Consider the following 21,224-nt stretch of genomic DNA (forward strand, 5'->3'; position numbering starts at 1 on the left):
CACTGTGGATACAAGAAAGACACTGCTTCACAGTTGGGTCTTGGGCTGTCTTCCCCGACCAAGATCATACAATTCCCCAGTATAAGAAAGGGGTGTCAGCCTAAGCATAAGCTCTAACAGTTCTTTCAGCTCTATGTTAAAAATTGCATCTATCTGGAGAGGAGAACAGGTTGGGGGGGAGGGAAGTTGGAAGCACACACTTTTGAAAAGGGAGAGGGTCAAAGTAGAGAACAGAACAAGTGGGGGGCAGGATAGAATGGAGGGGAATATAGTCAGTCTTTCACAATATATCCACTATGGAGATGTTTTGCATAGCTACACATGTACAACCTATATTGAATTGCTTATCTTCCCAGTAACGGTGGGTGACGACGGAGGAAGGCAAAGAATCTGGAATTCAAAGTTTTAAAATCAAATATTTAAAACATATACATAATTTTTTTTTTACCTGCAACTGGGAAATAAGATATACAGGTACTGGAGCATAGAGATCCATCTTGCCCTACTGGAAAGTCGGAGGGGAGGATGGGGAAGGATATAGGAGAGAGCAGATTGGGGGAGGGGTATTCAGTGGGATCACTGTTTTGGGGTGATGGGTAGGGGAAAGATGGGGAGAAAATTTGTAACTCAAAATCTTGTGGAAATGAATGATGCGAACTAAAAATAAACAAAATTTAATTTAACAAAAGAATTGCATCTATCTATCTGTATGTAAGTATATACACACAACTTTGTGTGTGAGAATATATATTTCACAAATATACATACAGATCTGCATATATACATATTTATACACATAGACAGTATTCCAAAAGTCTTAGTTACTCTGTGTGTGGAGACAGACTGAGACAAGGAGATAGGCACAGTGTGTGTATATAAAATGTGTGTAATTAGTAAATAATATATAAATATTATACACATAAACATGCATATCTATGTAACAATCCTACAAAGATCATATTCTGTACATATGTATTTAACAATGAATATAATTGCAAATTGTAGAAACAATATATAGGTGCACAGACTATATGTATGCGTACATGTATGCATGAACACAAGCAAACATACTTAAAAATCACAAAATATATTTCAAGTCCAAATCAATAACGAACTCTTATCTCTTACTGAGTCAATATATACTACATGGTTCAATAAATCCCGATGCTCCTTCTACCCCAGCCAACATCAGGTCACTCATTAATTTCAGTGTATTTCATAAAATTACAAACCTCGACGAAAAAGCATTCTTCTCAAAAAGCCTACAACTTAGGGGATGGAACCCAAAGACCAGAGGGGATCTACAATGAGGCTTTTCATTTTTTTTTTGACCTTTGTCTTCCTTAGAACCTTGATCAATATCACCTAGAACTCCAAACAGCTGTTTTGAAGGAAAGCTCAATAGTCAGACCCCATGGCTAACATTTTCCATGTTTAAATGCCCTGACTATAGCACCAGTCCTAATTGTGTTTGCTGATGTATCACTTGCTATGCATGTAGCAAAGAGAACTATTTCATCTTCCTAATAGGTTTTTCCAAGGGTCACCAGGACCCTAAGGGGCATATTCAGTGCCTCCTGCTAAGCACATTAGAGTCCATTAACATTTGTAACACTTGTGCATACATCCTCTGGAGAGTGGATGCCAAAAAACTTTAGAACCTACTGCAGAGAGTATAATGAAATTTAATGATATGAAAATATTCTCAAATGTATAGAAAATGAATTCCTGCAGGAGGAAAAAAAATTCTAACAGTTCTCAGCATCACAAAAGAGACCTTAAGCATATGGTGGTAAATGTTCTTTTCAAAAAAAAAAAAGGCCTGTGTGATCATATGTTGATTTTTTTTTCATTCTATATATTTGTTTAATCAACAAACATTTTAGTCCCTACTATGTACCAAGCATTGTGCTACATGCTGGAGATAAAAACACAACAAGTTTAAAACAAAACCATAACTATGCAAAGGAATGAGATTATATTAAAATTTTATTCAACAAAAACTAAGACTGAATTTTGCTCTATATATCCAACTGTGGTCAGTTAAAAATGCAAAACGTCATATAGTAAGCTTGGTTATGCCACAAGGTGAGCAAAGTTATAAGATCAATAATTAGCTCATTGGCCATATCTACACTGACCAAGAGTCCCTCCTTTTGCTATCAAGACCCTCAAACTTTAGGGCAAAGGCCTACAAAGTAATTCAGTTACCAAGTAGGATTTCCTGGCCAGAAAAAAATATTTCCCAGGTGGAGATTATGATGGATTAATGATGATGAAATTCATACTTATATGTTGCCACACATTTTTAGTTCAAATGGCAAGAGGTGTTTTTTTGGTATGCAATCCCAATAGTCCTGAAAAGCTGCAGGCAAATGGAATCCATATAAATTTAATTATGTTTTAAATACACTCAAGGTGATCTTTATTTAAAGGAGTTTACTAATTTATCTGCTAAGTAAATCTGGACTTTCAAGGCAGAATCTTAGCAATGACTCCTTCATGTATATACTACCAACAACATTAATGAAATGAGCATAACCAGAGACCAAGGCACACTAATCATGGTTAGGACATGTGTAGTGAGTTGTAGGATATACGGTCATTGTACTCTCAGGACTTAGAAATTATTTGGGGGATCAAAACATACACTCATGTAAAGTTTAATTCAATTCAACAAACATTTATTAATTTATTATTATTTTACATATGCATTTTAACATTATTTCAAATATAGTTGTTATTTCTTAATTCATGTGTTATTAATTGATTTATTATATTATGTGCCAGGAATTTTGTCCCTTCTTGCCCTCAAAGACCTGAGATTCTAAATAACAAGATGGGTCAGAAATGTGAGAAATAACAATAAGGCATATATTATATACTTACGTGTCAGATGAATGTGACAGGAAATGTTAAAAGAGATCTCAATGGTTATTTATACTACCACTGCGACCTAATGTAGGAATGTCTTCTAATAGCACCTAGAACAAGTGATAAAGAGACTTCATTCCTTTAGATATTATGTATATCTGGTTAGATTGGACCCCTTACTTCAGAACAAAAAGGAGAAATGTAGGTTAAAAATGTCTGTAACAATTGATGAGTCCCTCACCTTGGCCTCCTATACCCAGCTCCCTTTGCCTACCTGTGGCTGGGTCTATACTTGGGAAATGAGTTGAATAAAATCCATCAATCAACTAATCTCAATCACACAAACTAATCTTCCTTAGCCAGCTACATCTGCTAACCAAACCCAAGATTTAGAACTGCATGGTTTTATTTGGATGGGACTTTTCCAAGAACCCATTCACTTCTTGCAATATGGATCCCCAGACTGGCATAAGGGAGTAGTAGCTGAAAATGTTTTTCCTCTCCCTACATCCATTTGTCTACCATCAACTAAGAGTGAATCTCTAGTTCTACGCCTTGAAATCTAAAAACTAAGGTCAGTGATTCCAAACTTCATAACCTGAGTGCAGACAGAACCTAGCTTCTGTCCAATTTAGCTTCCTAGACCAAGAACACATGTTAGCTTTTTTCTACCGCTGTATCTATATCAAAATACAAATCAAAGAATGAAAAATATTGGGAGGGAAGGAGGGGAAAATCTTCTTGGAATGACAAAAGACTTTTTATGGAGAGTCATGAATTGAAAACCGTCCTACAACGGAGATGCTGAAATATAGCTGTGAAAGTCAGTTGCTGGGTCTATACTCAGGGCATGAACTGGATCGAGCCCAGAAAGAAATTGTCAGCCTCATTTATCTTCATCTAAAGCTCTGTGGCTTCAACCCAAAACCATCAGCCTCACTGGCGCTCAAAGTGGTAGGCTCTGCGCTCAAATTCAAAGTGGTCCCACTCATCCTTTGTGAAATGGAGACTGACACAACACCTTCCCCAAGGAGACAGACTCTCCATTTTAGAGTTCGGTATCAGAGCTCTGTCAGCACTCTGCCATTATGTACCAGAAGCCACAGGCACCTGCTCTCATGCAAATTTTATTCTTTTGGCTCTAGTGCCCAGGCTGGAGGGGTCTGACTATTACTCCGGGGCTTCCTAAGCCAGAATCAAGGAATTCTGACAGCTAAGGGGAGAGGCTTCATCTTTTTCTACATAAGAAGAAGTGGGAAAGGGAGATCTGAATCTGCAGAAGAAAGAGCACTAAGAAAACCTTCCTGCCTTCGTTCTCTGCTTCTAATTGCACCCCTTCCCTCCCCTTTCCCTGTAGTCTTTTGCTTTCTCATATTCTGCCAATCCAACTTGTTCTCTGCATGATTTCCCTTGAGATTCCCTCTCTGGATGATGGAAGCACCTCAAGGGGCCCCATTATCCCTTCTAAGAACAAAGACAAGTCCCAAACCTGGAATCGGTGGAGTTCAGAGAATACAATATGGAGAGTTTTTGCTCAACTACAGGTAAAAGACAAAAATCACCCAAATCACAGCAATTCTTATCACCTGCAACGAATGCTTCGGATGCTGGTGGAATTCAACTCCAAATCTTAGGGCCAGGCCACTGTTACCTGTGCTAGAGTGATGAATAATGATCCTGATAGCTGACATTAATATGGAGCCTAAGGTTTTCAAAGCATTCTATTTAATATCTCACTTGATGCGCCCAACAACCCCGTGAGACAGGCGCTATTTATTGCTGCCATTTTACAGAGGAGGAAACTAAAGCTACGAGAAGTATAATGAATTGCCCACGATGATGATACAGTCAAGTAAAAATCAGAGGAAGGATTTGAACTCAGGCCATCGTGACTCTTAAGTCTAGCATTCTATCCACTATATCACTTTATACGCTTTATCCCTACCTATGCCTTACAAATACTTGTGCCACATGAACGCAGAAGACAAACAAATATGTGTCTATAGGCTTCTTGGCAATATGCAAAATAATAATGGGTATCTTCGGTTATCTTTGCATATGTACGTGTACATAATGCATGCATATGCAGATAAAATACATATGTGCATCAATACATACAAAAGCATTGGTAAATCTTTAAGAACAGATGCATATATGTGGCTAGTTGTATAAATATCCCCGGGGCCTGTTTCCTAGGTAAAATTGGGGGGGTGGAAGATATTGTCTTAAAGGTCCCTTCAAGTTTTAGATAAAAATCAGTGATTCCATTATAGTATATTTGCATATATGCATCTAGATATGTGCATACTTGTTTTATGTTTGGGCAGATGTGATCTGCAATGGGGAACTCCCTTTTGTGGGAATTCTTTCCACTGATGCAGATTGCAAGTGCTCTGCATCTTGGAGTCTTTAAAAAAGTTATCAGAAAAAAAAGGAAAGGATAAGTAGTTACCAAGGGTCATTTATAGAACACCAAGGTCAAATCCTGCCTCTGACAGACATACACACATACTATATTATAACAATCACCAAGTTTTTATTAAATGCTTCCTATGTACAAGGCACTGGGTGTACAAGAGCTAAGAATGAAATAATCCTTGCTCATATGAACATACACACACACACCACAATTATAAAGTGAATAAATACAAACAGATAAAATCACTGGATACAAATATGACAAAACCTTGGGAGGGAAGAAGTCTTTAGCTGTTGGGAAAGGCTCCATGCAGAAGATAATTAATTGTTGACCTAAATCTTAAAGGAAGAGGAGAAATCTATGATGTGGAGGTAAAAAGAGAGTGACTTTCAGGAATGTGGGACAGCCAATGCTTAGAAACAGTATGAATACAGATCACATGTCTGAAAGAAGCAGAAAGCATAGTGGCCAGAGGACTAGCTCCTCTGCTAAATGGTAGGTTTGATGGATAGGCAAGTCACTTACTTATCAGTGCCTCTAAATTATAGCTGAGTTGCATATAGGCATTGGTGCAAAGAGCTTGGGATTACCCTCACTGATGAATTTACAAATCCGGAATAACTTTTTTTAAAACTATATTTCATTCTACACACACACACACACACACACACACACACACACACCTTCATTTCCCAATTTACTTCTTTTATTAGAAACAGTGACAAAAGACTTCTAATTAGATACCGCCAATCAGAAGAACTTCAGGCAGACAGATGAGGGGCTATCTATTCTTTGCAAACAAAACAGATTGGCTATTTTCCCCATAAGAGCAGGAGATTTATCAATAGACAAAAGGATGCAAGAAGCCAATAGATAAGCTGTAATTAAAGATCAGACCCATACATTTTACACTGACATAAATCTAGCAGAATTAGCATGGGATAAATCCCTTTTCTTCTTTCCTTCCCTTCTCCACCTAATGGAAACACTGGGTTCTGGCTGGATCATTAAATACAGTCCTGTGTGCACACAGTAGCATGTCATAATTTGCAGATTTGCTCACAAGACTAATGGCCAGCAATGGAGCCATTTCATACAAGGCCTTTGAAATATGGAGTGACGAGGTAATTTCCAAAGTGGTTTGTCTTCCTTCTGCAATTTTCCCCCTTTAATTAACTATAATAAAATTTCAGGTCCATTGTGATTCTTAAAGGCATTTTGTTGTCCAGCAATCGACCCATCACTTCTGGTGTGCAAAACCACCGTGACCCAGAAATGTATTTCCTAACATCTTGTTCCCACCTTAAAAATTTGTCTCTCTTAAAAATAGTAAAAATAAAAACATTTTAAGTAAAGGGGAAAAAAATCTGCTAAAGACCACCTATCTTTTATTCATGCACCCAGCATCTTAAAGCAAAAGTATGAAGGAACTTTTATAGCACCATGAAGTACAGAGAAGAATTTATTCAATCAATATGATCTAATTTGAAAATAAAATTGGATCTCTTCTATTAGGGCATTAGAGAACATTCCACTGCCTGGTACTTCTGTATATTAAGTAGGCATTTAAAAACTGAAGGCCAGGCATTCTTTTTTTTCCCCTGCTTTAATTTTAAATTATAGCAAAGAAAAAGATTAAAAAGAACAATCTTTATTCTCCAGTAAATTACAAGTTTAAGGCAATCAGTCATTATTCACCACACTTTAAAGATAAATGCCAATGCAAAAGGGGGGAGGGGAGGATGGACTCCAAAGCCTGGCAAGGGAAATCAATTATACAAAAATGCTCCTTTTGAATCCTGCTTTATGAGAGGCATAAAGGGTTAATGATAACTCCTGGAATTGCATTCCAAAGAAATTTCTCCCCCCTCAAAAGCATGTGCTATGAGATTTCTGTTTTCATTTAAACACATGTCCAATCACAGAACAAGTCAGATTGACTCAGCTTACCCGAATATGCCCAGTAAGGGTCTCCAGATGCCTTCCGCCGGCGGATTTGCACTGAACTGCCATGCCTGTTTTCATGGAGAGCTCCAACATAGCCTTCTGTCAAAGCTGAAAGGACCACAAAACAAAACCACACAAGGTTAATCACAAGATAAAACAATTTCTTTTTTAAATCTCTGCTTAGAATTTCTGAAAATGCAAAGGATCATGGGTGTAGAGCTGAAGGGATCTTTCGTGGTCATCTGGTCCAATCCCATCTCTCATTTTACACTTGAGAAAACCAAGACTCAGAGAACGGAAGTCACTTGCCCAGGGTCACACTTGTAGTCAGGATTTGAACCCAGGTTAGCTGTTAGAGGAAAGCAGAAATAAGGATTCCTAGGGAAAAGAAAAGAAGGAGGGCAGGAGCCCAAGGAAGAGAATGGGCATGTGGGAAGATGTTTCCAGTAGAGTATGGCAAGGTCAAGATCCTGTTGGGGATGGGTATTCTTGGTCCAGGAGGCTCTTAGCTCTCTATAGAAAGACTTGTGAGGGTGGAATAAAGGCAGTGCAGCTAAAACATCAAGAATTTGTTCTTGGTAACAACTATCCATTCTATAAAGTGCATGTGATGTAAATGGCAGCTAGGTGGTGTAAGTGTCAAAAGTGAAAGATGTGGAATCAGGAAAATCTCAGTTTGAATCTTGTCTCAGAGACTTACTAGCTGTGTGACTCTAAGTAAGACACTTGACCTCTCTTGGCCTCAGTTCCTGAAGTTGTAAAAGGAGGGGGGGGGGGGAGGTAACAGCACCTGCCTCATAGGGATGTGGTATAAATCAAATGGAAGGATATGTGCAAAATACTTTTCAAACCTGAAAGCATTCAAAAAATGTCAGCTACTCTTACAGATCTATATTTGTATCCTTTTTGCTATGATTAATAACACTTCGTGTTTATGTGTATATGTGTGAGTAGATAGATAGAGATAGATAGATAGATAGATAGATAGATAGATAGATAGATAGATAGATAGATAGATAGTATATGCTTTTATGTGTATATATTGTTTCCTCTTCTAGAGTGTAAGCACCTTGAAGGCAGGAACTGCTTCATCTATTCTATCTCCAGCACCTAACCCAGTGCCTGGTCCACAGAGAATGCTTGCTAACTGACTGATACTTTTTCATATCTCAGTACTTCAAGGATCTGGATAGGATTCTATCTATGTGTGTACTCCAACTGGCAAACAAAACTATTAACCCTCTACAACTTGGAAGTTTTGGTCTTTGGGTGTTGCCATTGCTCCCTCTAAGGATTGATTCTTTTTAAAGCTCTGCCTGGAATTTTCTTGCTCCATAAAAATGGAGGTGGGGATGAAAATTTCTAAAAACTTAGAGCTACAACTTTGTCTTTCAGATCTTCCTTTTCCTCCAAGCTGAGCAGACCATTTTACCTACCGGTACAGAATAAGAAAACTCAAGATTCCTGACTCTAGAAGAGGGAAATGCTGCTATACAACTCGGAAGACATCTACTCAAAATGGATCAAATCAACCAAATGAAAGATAATTTTGCCCAATTTCCAAGGCTACCATCTGCATATTAAAACACTGAGAGGCCCCCATCCCAACTTTACACATGCAAATTTCTTTTGTTGTTAGCTCACACCTGACTGCACTAGAGACAAGAAATACAAAAATCACAGGTGCCCAAACTCCAACTGGAAATGTTTTTTTCACTACCTCAAAAAATACACTACAGATGAATATGCTAATAATTTTAAAATGCACCCAAACAAAAACAAAATGTGCTTTCATGATCAAAGAAAATCCAGGCAAAGAACAGAATATTCAATATGAGAATGACAGAAAGAAGAAAAAAAAACAATACACATCTCAGAATCTCATGACCTGAATTACTCATTAGTATTATCACCACACACTCATAGACCTAGAGTTAGAAAAGACTTTCACCACCATATAGTCAAACACCCTCATTTCCCAGATGAGAAAACTGAGATCCAGGCAAGGTAAGTGAGTCACCCAAGACTACAGAGATGGTGTCAGAGACAAATCCTCTGGAGGAAAAAAAAGTAAATTTTTCTACTGCACTATTACATGGTCAACTATGCCAAGGACTACCTCCTTAATGACAAACGACCAGATGCTAAACCACTCAGAGAAAGGATAATTAGCAAATGCATGGTTTATAATTCTGCTCATAATACAATTTCAACAATTTAAGTTTGTTTTGGTTTTTAGGTAATGGGATCAGAGATAGAGAGCTAAGGGAGAATCTCAGAGGCTTGCTAATCCAGCCACAGAATTTTACAGATGAGGAAATTGAGACCCAAGGAGATTAAGTGACTTGTGTAAGGCAGCAAAAGCTACAAACATCAGGGGAAGGATTTCAACACAGACCCTGTGACTCACCCAACTAATGAGTGCTATCAAGTTCTCTTCTCTAAACAAAATTGTTTCATGTGGGCAGAGTTCTGGACTTGAGAGTTAGGAGAGGCATCAATGTTGTGACCATAACTCATCATTTAACCACTCTGAGGTTCCATTTACTCATTTTTTTGAGTGGGAATAATAATACTTAGAGAATGTACTCTATAGGGTTGGTGGGAAAATCCAGTATGAGATGATACATAAAAAGTGCTTTTGCAAACCTTAAAATGTTATAAAAATGACAACTATTATTAGGTTCCTTGAACACAGAAGGCAGTTAATGGTCATCATCATCATCATTAAAATCTATCAGCTGATCTTCCTCCACAGCATGAAATTAAATAATTGAGAAAAATCAAACCTATTTCTAATAGCAAACTTCTGTTCATTTATTCCCCAGTAATCATAGTACACCTCCCAATTGGGTTCTCTTTAAAAAGCCTTATGGAGTAACAGGGGCAACCATAAGTTCTTGAAGCCTATGCCTTGGTGGCAGGATCTGCCAAGCTGGAATGACTTGAGGACAAGGTCGATGATGTACTATTTAATCTATCCTCTAATGACTAGATGAGGTAATGTGGTACAGTTAGAAAGAGTAGACAGAAGACCTCGGTTCAGATCTTACCTTTAATATTCCCTTGACTTTGTATCCCAAAGAGATCACAAAAACAGGAAAAGTACCCACCTGTACAAAAATATTTATAGCAGCTCTTTTTGTGGTGGCCAAGAACTGGAAATTGAGGGAATGTCCATCAATTGGAGAATGGCTGAACAAGCTGTGGTATATGAGTATAATGGAACACTAATGTGCTATAAGAAATGATGAGCAGGCAGATCTCAGAAAAACCTGGAAAGACTTAGAGAAGCTGATGCTGAGTGAAATGAGCAGAACCAAGAGAACACTGTACACAGTAACAGCTACAATGTGAGATGACTAACTTGATAGACTTAGCTTTTCTCAGTAATGGAAGGATCTAAGACAACTCCAAAAGACTCATGATGGAAAATGTTGTCCACATCCTGAAAAAGAACTTTGGAGTCTGAATGCAGATAGAAATATACTAACTGTTTGCTCTCCTTTTCTTTTCTTGTTTTGTTTTATTTCTTCTTTCTTGTGGTCCCTCTCATTACTACTAATTCTTCTTTACATCATGACTAATGTAAAAATATGTTTAATATGAATGTATAAGTAGAGTTTATATCAGATTGCGTGCCCTATTGGGGAGGTGGGGGAAGGAGGGAAAAAATTTTAAAACTCAAAATCTAATGGAAGTGAATGCTAAAAACTAAAAATGAATTATTTTTAAAATACCCCCTTGACCTAGGTTTCAGTTACCTTATCTATATAATTAGGGGATTGGGCTCTGTTAGCCTCTCAAGTCCCTCCCAGCCCTAGCTAGAGCTCTGATCCTATGATTACCAGGGGTAGATACAGGTTGATTACATTTTTCAGCTACAAAAATTCTAAAAGGCTAAGTTGTAGAAGAAGTTGTGATTTTTGTTGTTGGCAAACAGCAAGGCCCCTAGTAACAAAATCATAGATTCTTAATATATCATTCAAGGATAATGAGGACATAGCCACTTTCCCATCCTGTACATGCCTCCTGCGTGTGATTTTCTGTTCTGATTGGTAAGTCCTTGGCCAAGATGGCCATTTCAGGAGGTTCACAACTACATTCACTTCTGGCTCTAACCCTCATTCTGGGACCTTTTCTATTTTTTTTTAACAGAAGTACCCTTCCACTTCCCTTTACTCTCAGCTACCCTTTATGTATTACATTTCCCCATTTGAATGTAAACCTTTGGAAGGTAGGCAAAGTTTTCTTTGTATTTGGACGCCTTCTTACCACAGAACTCTCTAGACACATATTAAGTACTTAATAAGTGCTTAATGTATTTAATCAAGTTTCAACCAATTACGAAAGAATTCTAGATCCAAATGCAACCTTGGAATAAGTTCAATGCCCCCTCCTCAAAGCTAGTTGCTTCCTTTAAAAAAAATGCATTATACTTATTATATATGTGGTTACATAATGTTCTCTCCCCTGACAGAATATAAATTCCTTGAAGGCAGAGACTGTTTCACTTTTGATTTTGTATCCTTGGTATTTAGCACTGTACCAGGCATACAAAAAGTGCCCAATTAATGCTCGTTGACTGCTCCAAAGTAGACTCAGGTTCAGACTTTAAACTTGTAGAAATCTTTTGGGATCTGTATTTGTTCAATTCAATATTTTAGTTGTCTTTCCCATCACATCTTGTGAAAATGTGATAAGCATGGAATCAGTGTCTTCATCTCTAGCACTAATAAAAATGTTCTAGAGAATGGATATAAGGACAGACATCTGCATTAATTTCACAGGGAATCTCATTTTATCCCTTTAACAAATGTGAGAGTCGGGGAAGAAAGACAAAAACCTCATTTTGTAAGTAAACGGAGAGTGGCTAAAGTATCTTCCAGCTCTAAAAGCTATTATTCTCTCTAGTCCCAACATCTCTATGTGGTAAATAAATCCAAGTTAAAATAATCAAGAATGCTGAATCCTTGAATGTGTAAACGAGTTACCAGGAAGTCCACAGGTTCTGCACAGAATGTGGTGAGGCATATCAGCTTTGCCTTGGAATGGTGGTGGAGTTTATAAACTTAGGCCTTTTTTTAGAACCAGCTACTAGAGTATCTTCCACCTTCCCAACTCTCTGCTCCATCAAGTTACCAGCAACAGAAACTTTCTAAATCATGTAACAACAGAAAGTGATTCCAATTTTCTGTGCCTTAATGATTGATCTAGATGGAGATGATAGAAATGGAATGACCAACCAGGACACTTCAAGTTGGGCTAAGAATTTATGGTGTATAATCCATTACTGGAGCTACAAATAGGTTTCCGTTTCAGGTTTATGGCTAATGTCTATGCTACACTGAAGAGGCAAAAAAAAAATAAAAGTTAACTGGAAATCAAAACATTTAACAATTAAATAATAAACCAAGGCACTTAATATCTTATTGGCAGAGAGCAAAGATTCAAATATAAACAATCTGTGGGCTCGAAGCAAAGCACCAGACTCAGCACCCTAAATTTAATCAATTTGAAAACTCTCCAACAGTTGGAGAAGAGCAGCACAGCCATTCCATGGGATAGCCATGAATCATGCTATTGATTTTCAATATCTTCTGTGCAGAAAATTAAATTATGCAAATGCTTGCCTTTACGGATCCTTACCTTAATGTAAGACTGCAGACTTGCTTATGTCAGCAACTTAATTACAACATTTAAAATGGTGCATGCTAACGAATATATGTAGTCTGACTCTCCAGAACAGGCAGTCCATATAAATCTGACTACAGTTATCATATGAATAATAAGAGAGGGCATGTTACACATGGATATAATTCCACAGAGGAGGAGGTCTGGCAAAATCCTTGCCATGGTTTATTAAGCTGAAGGGGTTTTGTCAGCAGAAAGCTCAGGTTGGGATTCTCATGCGTTACTGTGCTACACGGGATTTGGAGTACAAAGATGTTGCAATTTTATATAGATTACCAGGATCTGACTACACCTCTCATCTTCCCTACAAGGAGTCAGTTCTCTCTGATTTCATTCTTACCAAGCCTAACAGAAAGATCTCATTTTCTCATTCTTCTCAAAACATAACCAGCACCAAACAAACACCAACATTCTAATAGACAAAGAACAACAAAAAAAAAAGCAGACGGTATATGAAACGATGAACTCAAGTAATAGAAATATCCACAAAGATTTCCCAAACAATTTTCCAAGGCTCAAATAGTATCACTATAAAATGTCTCCCAGTGGAATGAAAGCTCCTTGAGGCCAAGAATTGTTCACTCTCTAGTAAACTACCTTGCATATAGTAAGTCCCTAATAAATATTCTTAAATTGATTTAAATGGAATGACTAAAAAAAAAAAAAAATGGGTGTTCAGACCTGAAAAAGAAAATGTAAGCACCTTAGCATCTCCCAATGTCTTCGGACAAGTTTAAGGGCAGTCTAAGATCAGAGCACCAAAGGGGAAACTAAGCAGTCATCCTGGTATATCTCACTGAGCTGGGAGTGTTAGGCTGAGCTAGATGAGAAGATGATAATCCCAGAGGAAAATTAATATTCATGAAGTCTAAAACCTTTCCAAAGCTATATTTCATATTTTCTACTTCCAGCCTAGAGCAGAAAAGATGTAGATATTTTCAGCCAAAAATGTCCAGCATTCTCTGCCAAAACCTTAGATGTGGGGGGGGAATGCTAAAAGGGAGTATTTCTGAAAGAGACCATTCCAACGTGTATATAGAATTTCTTAGAACTTCTGTGTACCTGTGTATGTGGGTATGTATTTATGTGTGGTGCTGAAGGTCTTTCGAAGGAAGTGAACTAATATGTGGGTGCCCATGTCTGATTCTACCTCCAGCTGGAGTTCAGTAGCTCTCTTTTTTACTGGTGTACTTTCATTCTGTGATTCAATGTAGCAGTTTGAAAGACAATGATAGCTCATTTGGCTTGTCTGCTCCAATCTGTATGCAAAGCTTTGTTTAAGAGAGATTCAAAATCCTCATGAAAATACAGTTAAGACAGATGTGCTGCACAGCTGCTTCCAAATCCCTGGCCTAACATATGTGTATGCATTCATAGTACATGATGCGTGTCTATCTCTAGTGTAACATGTGTGCATACACACATGTTATACTAAGGAGTTTAGAAACAGCTGGGCCTACACTGTATTTCCATGATGGTTTTTGAGAAATCCTTACCAATGGCGTTATGCTCAGATTTGAACACACTTAAAGAATGGACTGTCAACATTGTCTTTCAAGATGCTTTACCATTTTTATGTTAATTCACAGAATGAAAGTACACCAAAGAAAGAGTGAGAAATCTCAAAAGACCTCTAACACATTGATGGACTAGAAGTAATGGGGGTGAGGGTAATAGCAGTTATTTTACTGAGCCAGCTATTATAGATGTGTTTCATCTATTTCTGACTAGCAGTTTTCTTTCAAAAATGTGCACACTTCAACCTGCACTTTATGAGACCGGGTCATGTGCTCTGTCAGTTTCTGCAAATGGACCCACATTCTATGGGTGGCAAAGCAGATAGCCAAGACACAGAATGGCATCTAAGTGAGATGTTCGATTTTATTTGGAGATGGGCAAATAGGATAGGAAGGGGACTAGGTATCCACAACACTTCGCTCAAATATATTATATCTCTACTCACAAAGCCACCATCACCTAGTTCTGAAGCTAATCATTTCTCTTTGCAACAGACTCCTAAATGGACTCCTTGTCAGCAGAAGGCTAGATCATAAAGTATAATTAACCACTTCCCAATGGGGCAGTAGATAGAACACTGGGCTGGGAATCAGGAAGACTCATCTTCCTGAGCTTAAATCCAGTCCCAGACATATATTAGCTATGTGACCATGTGCAAGTCACTTCACCTGTTTGCCTCAGTTTTCTTATCTGTAAAACGAGTTGGAGAAGGAAATGGTAAAACCCTTCGGTATCTTTGCCAAGGAAATTCTAAAAAGGGTCACAAAGAATCAGACACAACACAATTCTACAACAATAGTCACTCTCCTAAAGGTAGAGAAACGAGTAGGGTGCTCCAGAAAGTATACTCAACATCCTGGTTTGGTGAATTGTTTATTTAGGCAGTCAGACAGCTGCAAGGTATCTGAATATAAAATGAGAGAGAAGGCTTAACCACAGACAAGACATACCCTCTCTACAAGGCACCAAAGGGCATGGTATGCAGGACACACAGCTCCATGGCCCAGCACAACCCACTGCTGTCCAGACTCCGTTTGATATAGATGTTACCATGTAAGTCTGGATTAAAAGAGGTGAGGGAGCTAGAAAAGAACAGATAGGGAGGCACATGCTAAGTCTTATCATTGAACTTCAATTATCCAAGTATTTCTAATGAAACAAGTTCATAGATCTTAGGTTAAAAAGCTGTGCTCAAAGGCATCATATTAAACAGATGAAGTCCACACCAAAACCTTGACTGTGATTTCTGGCTGTAAAACCAATCAATCAACAAGCATGAATTAGGCACCCATTATGTTTCAGGGATGGTGTTAAACCATTCAAAATAAAAACAATGAAACAGTTCCTACTCTTAAGGAGCATATAATCTGATGGGGAAGCACAAGTACATACATAGATTACCTCCAAGACTCAGTACAGTACCTGGAACACAGCAGGCACTTAATAAATGCGAGCTGGCTAACTGACACAGATACATACATACACATACATATAGAATATGTATAAAGCTTGGTTTGTTCAGTTTTGTTCAGTCATTTCAGTCCTGTCCAACTCTCCATAACCCTATTTGGGGTTTTCTTGACAGAGATACTGTGGAATGGTTTGCCACTTCCTTCTCCAGCTAATTTTACAGAAGAGGAAACTGGGGCAAAAAGAGTTAAGTGACTTGTCCAAGGCCACAGAGCTAATAGGTGTCTGAGGGCAGATTTGAACTCAAGAAGAGGAGTCTTCCTGACTCTGGGTCCAGCACTCTATCCCCTGAGTCACCTATGTATGAACGAATGAAGGTTAATAAAGACAAATAAATACAAGGTCATTAGGGAGGAAGAGCCCTAACCACTGGGAAATCAGATGAAATTAGGCCATGAGTTATATCTTGAAGAAAAAGAGATAGTCTGTGAGGCGGAGATGAGGAGGGACTGACTTCCAGCTATGAGAGATGTAAAAGCAGAAAGGTGTGCATCATGAGAAAGAGAGGAGGGTAGTCTGAAATTTGGTTGAGGGACTGGAGAAGCTGGAAAGACAGGCTGAGAGTCTGCATTTTATCCTCCAGGTGGAAGAGAGTCAATGGAGTGTTCTGAGAAAAGGAGTGGTGCACTTGAGGAATGCCACTTCCGCAGGTGTGTGGAGGATGCTGACGCGGATGGAGAGACTTAGGGCAAAGGCATGAAGGAGAAAGCAAGTCCACTAATTCAAGCGAGGAGAGATGAGGGCCTAAACAACGGTGCTGGCCATACAGATGCAAGAAATGCTATGGACTCCATAAGATGAAAATGATGACTCTGATGGTCCTATTCGTGGTATTAAGGATGATGGTGCTGACAATGATGAGGGCGAGAATGAGGATGAGGCAGCTAAGTGGTGTAGCATGGGATGGTGACGGGACTGGAGAAAATAAGATCTGAGTTCAAATGTGGTCTCAGACATTTAATAGCTGTGTGGTCCTTGGCAAGTCACCTAACTTCTGTGTCTTTTAATTATAAAATGGGAATAATAATAGTACCCACCTCCTAGGGCTGTTGTGAAGACCAAATAAGAAATTTTGTAAACTACTAAACAAGTGCTTAGCACACAGTAGGTGCTTAATAAATGTCTAATAATAATAATAGCTAATATTTATGTATGTTATATAGCACAACCTGGCATGCTACCCAGTATGCCACCAGACTGAATGACTAATGATGATGATGGTAACAAGCAATGATGGTGGTGATGATGAAGATGGTGACAATGGCACAAAATGGTGTTATTCATTTATATTTCATTCTAGAGTTTGTAGAGTATCATAAATGTTACTATTACAATATATCAACTAAACATACTCTCATATCCCAGAACTTAAAGATTATAATCTCTGTTCTATTTTTGAAAGCAAATTTAAATTTTCAAGATGTTCTACTTTATTATTGATCCAACAGAAATACTTGGAAATGAATCACTTGCTAAAACTCAAAGCAGCTTCAAATAATACTTTATGGTCTCCTTGACAGTCTACTGTAAACTCCTGGAAGTCTGTTCAATCTGTCTCTGATATTGAATATAGACTGATCAATGATAGCAGAAACATATTTGAAATTATTACTGGGATTGAAGAAATAGACTAGATGGCAAGAGCCATTGATTGTGCTTATTGTTGTTGAGTGAGTCACATCCAACTCTTTGTGATCCCATCTAGGGTTTTCTTGGCAGAGATACTGGTTTGCCATTTCCTTCTCCAGCTCATTTTACAAATGAGGAAACTGAGGAAACCAGGGTAAAGGGACTTGTCCAGGGTCACACTGCTAATGACTATCTGAGGTCAGATTTGAATTTAGGAAGATGAATCTTCCAGATTCTAGGCCCAGTACTCCCCAATTGATTGAGCTTAGGGGAACTAATTTTTGTGCCAGTGTGTAACTTTTAAAAGATGGCTTTAAATACAATTCATTAAAATAATCAGTGACTCCTCCCAGTCCTCAAAAAGCCAGAATCCAGATTTCCAGAATGGCCAGTGTATAGTTGAAAAAGCTATTTCTATATTCTACAACTACCTGTACAAGAAATAATTAAAAGATGCTGCATTCACTGAAATCTCTAGCAAGCATAATTCTCTCAATTCTAAACACCACTCACTGAAGAAGATTAAATCCCACATAGGAGTCCAAAAGGAATAAATCTTTATCATTTCTACAATAGGGAAAACTATCACATTACACTTAGAATCAATTAGTATTCTGACTGGCTTTCCATTTCCTTTACATCAATTCATTAATTAGAGTAAAATATACTGGGGAGTTTTCTTTAGGAAAAAAAAGGTGGCATCGAGTACTGTCTTCATTAATATCCATTGCACTAGAAAAAAAATCCCTTCATTGTTTATGATTAAACAAATCTCAAATACAATAAAGGACAATAACATCAACTAGGTTTTTAAAGTCATATTGAAATATTCTTTAGAATCAGAAAAAGTACATTGTAGCAGCAAGCACCCCAAGCGCGTCCCCAGGGTGGCTGCCAACACAGGTTCTTGGATCTGCTTTGTTAAAGGAAAGCAACTCAAAATGGGTTAACAAGCTTACTTTAATCAGTCAGATATGTATCGTTTACCTAGTTCAGGGGAAAAAGGTCAGCACCCTGAACTTCAGAGTATACAGACAGAATTATCAAGTCAGAGAAGCTGATCAAGTAGACAGATTTCCAAACTGTCCAACCATTACATCCATACCAAATCAACATTTGGGTTTTTCAAATCCGAGGGGGGGCTCTCAACAAAGGCTTCCCAGAATCCTGATCAAATCACATCAGGGCTTATATAGCCTTCTCATGACTCAGAGAATGTTAACAACCTTATTGACTCACTGGCCAATCAAGAAGTATCTACCGAAAAACAGGCCTCCCACCCCAGGCTCCAGGTGCACTTTAGCCTAGGGGCAGGGAAGATCTTTAAAATTTACATTCCCATTACATACATCCAATAGCAAAAATCACCAGACAAATTGAAGCCCAATAAATTTAAGCTTTTTGTTGTTTCTCAAGGATCTTTTTAAAGCTTATAGGCTATTCAACCCAAAAGATATAGTTCAAAACTACCTAACATTCCCAAGAGGAAATGAAACCTAAAAAGGTTTTGTTTGAGCAAGTTAATTCAGTTACAGCCCAGATACTTAATATATCTTAAATGAATCCAGAATCATTGTAAATGAGACTAATCCCACAAAGATCAGTCAAATCAACTCCACTTGTTTCTAATGGGACAGCACTAAAGGTGATGGGGGAAAGGTAGGTACCGTGTTTCCCCGATAATAAGACCTATCCTGAAAATAAGCCCTCCCCTTACTGTGTAAGATTCCTCTAAAATAAGCCCTCCCCCGAAAATAAGCCCTCCCTATTGAGATTGCTACTGTAGTGAAGGTGATCCCCTGTGCTACACGCTACATTACGGTACCCTCTGTATGCACCATCCCCCCCACCCCCGTGAAACGCAGGCCACGCTCCGAGCTGCATCCAATCAGAGCTGCAGCAGTGAGCGCATCATCCTGTTCTTCCCCAGTGATTTGCTTATTGAATAAAGGTACATTTTTTTGTTCACATTTACCTGTTTATTAAAATTGCTGTCAATGTTCATTAAAATAAGCCCTCCCCTGAAAATAAGCCCTCTGGTGTTTTTCTGTCCAAAAAAATTAATAAGACAGTGTCTTATTATCGGGGAAACATGGTATTTACCTGTTGCTGTCTTCGTCACATATTAAACTAGAGAAGAAAGTAAAAGCATTCCAGTGGTGAAAATGAACACTTCAAAAGAAGCCAGAGAAAAAAAGAGAGAAAACAGATTTATAATGGGGCCCATCATACTTTTGTGATAAGATGGAGAAAAATAAGTGTTCAATCGATCCATTCCTCCTTTCTCTTAGACAACTTATTTTTTTTAAGAACTAAGATATTAGTTTCAAATACTTTATCGACACCTGACAAAATTCACCTGACAAATGTTTCAAGCAAACTAGTCTCATTTTAAAACTGTAAAACTCTGAAAAACAGGACAGAACACCGTAAGACCACATGGTACATCCAAATAATCTTAAGTCTTGCCAACAAAAGGAAGTCAATTCAAGAAGCATTAAGAAAGGACTTACTATGCACTGGACACTGTGTCAGGCATGTGGGCGTTCTCTTCTAGAAGCTTTCCAAACTACTACTAAAGGAAGTGTAGTCTAATATCCTTAAATAGCAGCAATAATTTCTCCAAAATGGACATCTTTACTTTAATATGAAATTTAATCATATTCTTGGAAGGCATCGTGGTACAGTGGAAAATGTAAGGGGTCCTGAAAATCCTGAATTTCAATCCAGTGGATCACACTGATACTCTGTGTGATCCTTGGAAAATCACCAAGACTGTACAAGTAAAGAGCATCAGAGATCAAATTTGAATCCAAGTTTTCTGACTCCAGAGTGACTCTTCTCACTGTATCATGATCTCTCCTCAAAAGCAAGCAATTAATCAAACTTACTGAATAGAATTGAATTGAACTTAAAGCAACCCTTGGTTGTGGTTTGAAAGACCAAAGATGCTAGTCACTTATGATTACAGGCATCCGCTGTAATATTACTTTAGGTTCAAAATGTTTGCTTTTTATGTCCTAAAAGGAGTTTTCCAGACTAATATCTCCTTCTGGAAATCAGGGTTCACAAAAGAGAGGCACATTAACTAATTTCAGATGAATATCAGTTTTAGGAAAAACTCTAGATCCTAGAGTATAGAACATACTAAGAAGGAAAATGCTTTAGGAAAAAAAAACACAAAACAATGATTACTAAGAGCTAGCAGTGTCTGACTCGTAGTGATCATTTGTGCATGAAATTTTTACACAAATAAAATCAATGCAACTAAAATTAGAATATAAAGTATTAACTAAAGAAAAGAAACAAAAAACTCTGCAGCAAGTTTCTCTGATGAGGTCTTACATATCTGAGATTCTTAAGGAATGGACTGAAATTAACAAAAGCCTTTCCCCAATTGATAGTTATAGAATATAAACAGGTAGTTTGCAAAAGAAATAAATCTCTTTAGCTACCCATAAACATGAAAAAAAATGCTTCAAAATATTAATGATTAGAGAAATGTAAAATAAAGCAACTCTGTAGTTCTATTTCATACTCATCAAACTGGCATAACTGATTTTTTAAAACATGAAAAATGAAAATGTTAGAAAGACTATAGAAAAACAAACTGATTAATGCTCTGTTGGTGGAGCTATGAATTGGTCTAGTAGTTCTGGAAAGGAATTAGGAA

The 21,224-nt window shown here is 37.8% G+C and overlaps 1 protein-coding gene across 3 annotated transcripts in view; it reads right to left on the minus strand.

Moving 5' to 3' along the window:
• PTPRG (protein tyrosine phosphatase receptor type G) overlaps positions 1-21,224 on the minus strand; it is a 783,084-nt gene that overhangs the window by 603,610 nt on the left and 158,250 nt on the right. For all 3 annotated transcript variants that reach the window (XM_069084201.1, XM_069084200.1, XM_069084202.1), the window contains exon 2: positions 7,244-7,348. In XM_069084201.1, the coding sequence (XP_068940302.1) occupies positions 7,244-7,348 (105 nt within the window). The remainder of the gene's footprint in view (positions 1-7,243; positions 7,349-21,224) is intronic.

The sequence above is a fragment of the Petaurus breviceps genome, unplaced genomic scaffold, assembly GCF_028583685.1.
Source record: "Petaurus breviceps papuanus isolate PSGF00001 unplaced genomic scaffold, PetGlider_PUasm1.0 174, whole genome shotgun sequence".
Classification (NCBI taxonomy): domain Eukaryota; kingdom Metazoa; phylum Chordata; class Mammalia; order Diprotodontia; family Petauridae; genus Petaurus; species Petaurus breviceps.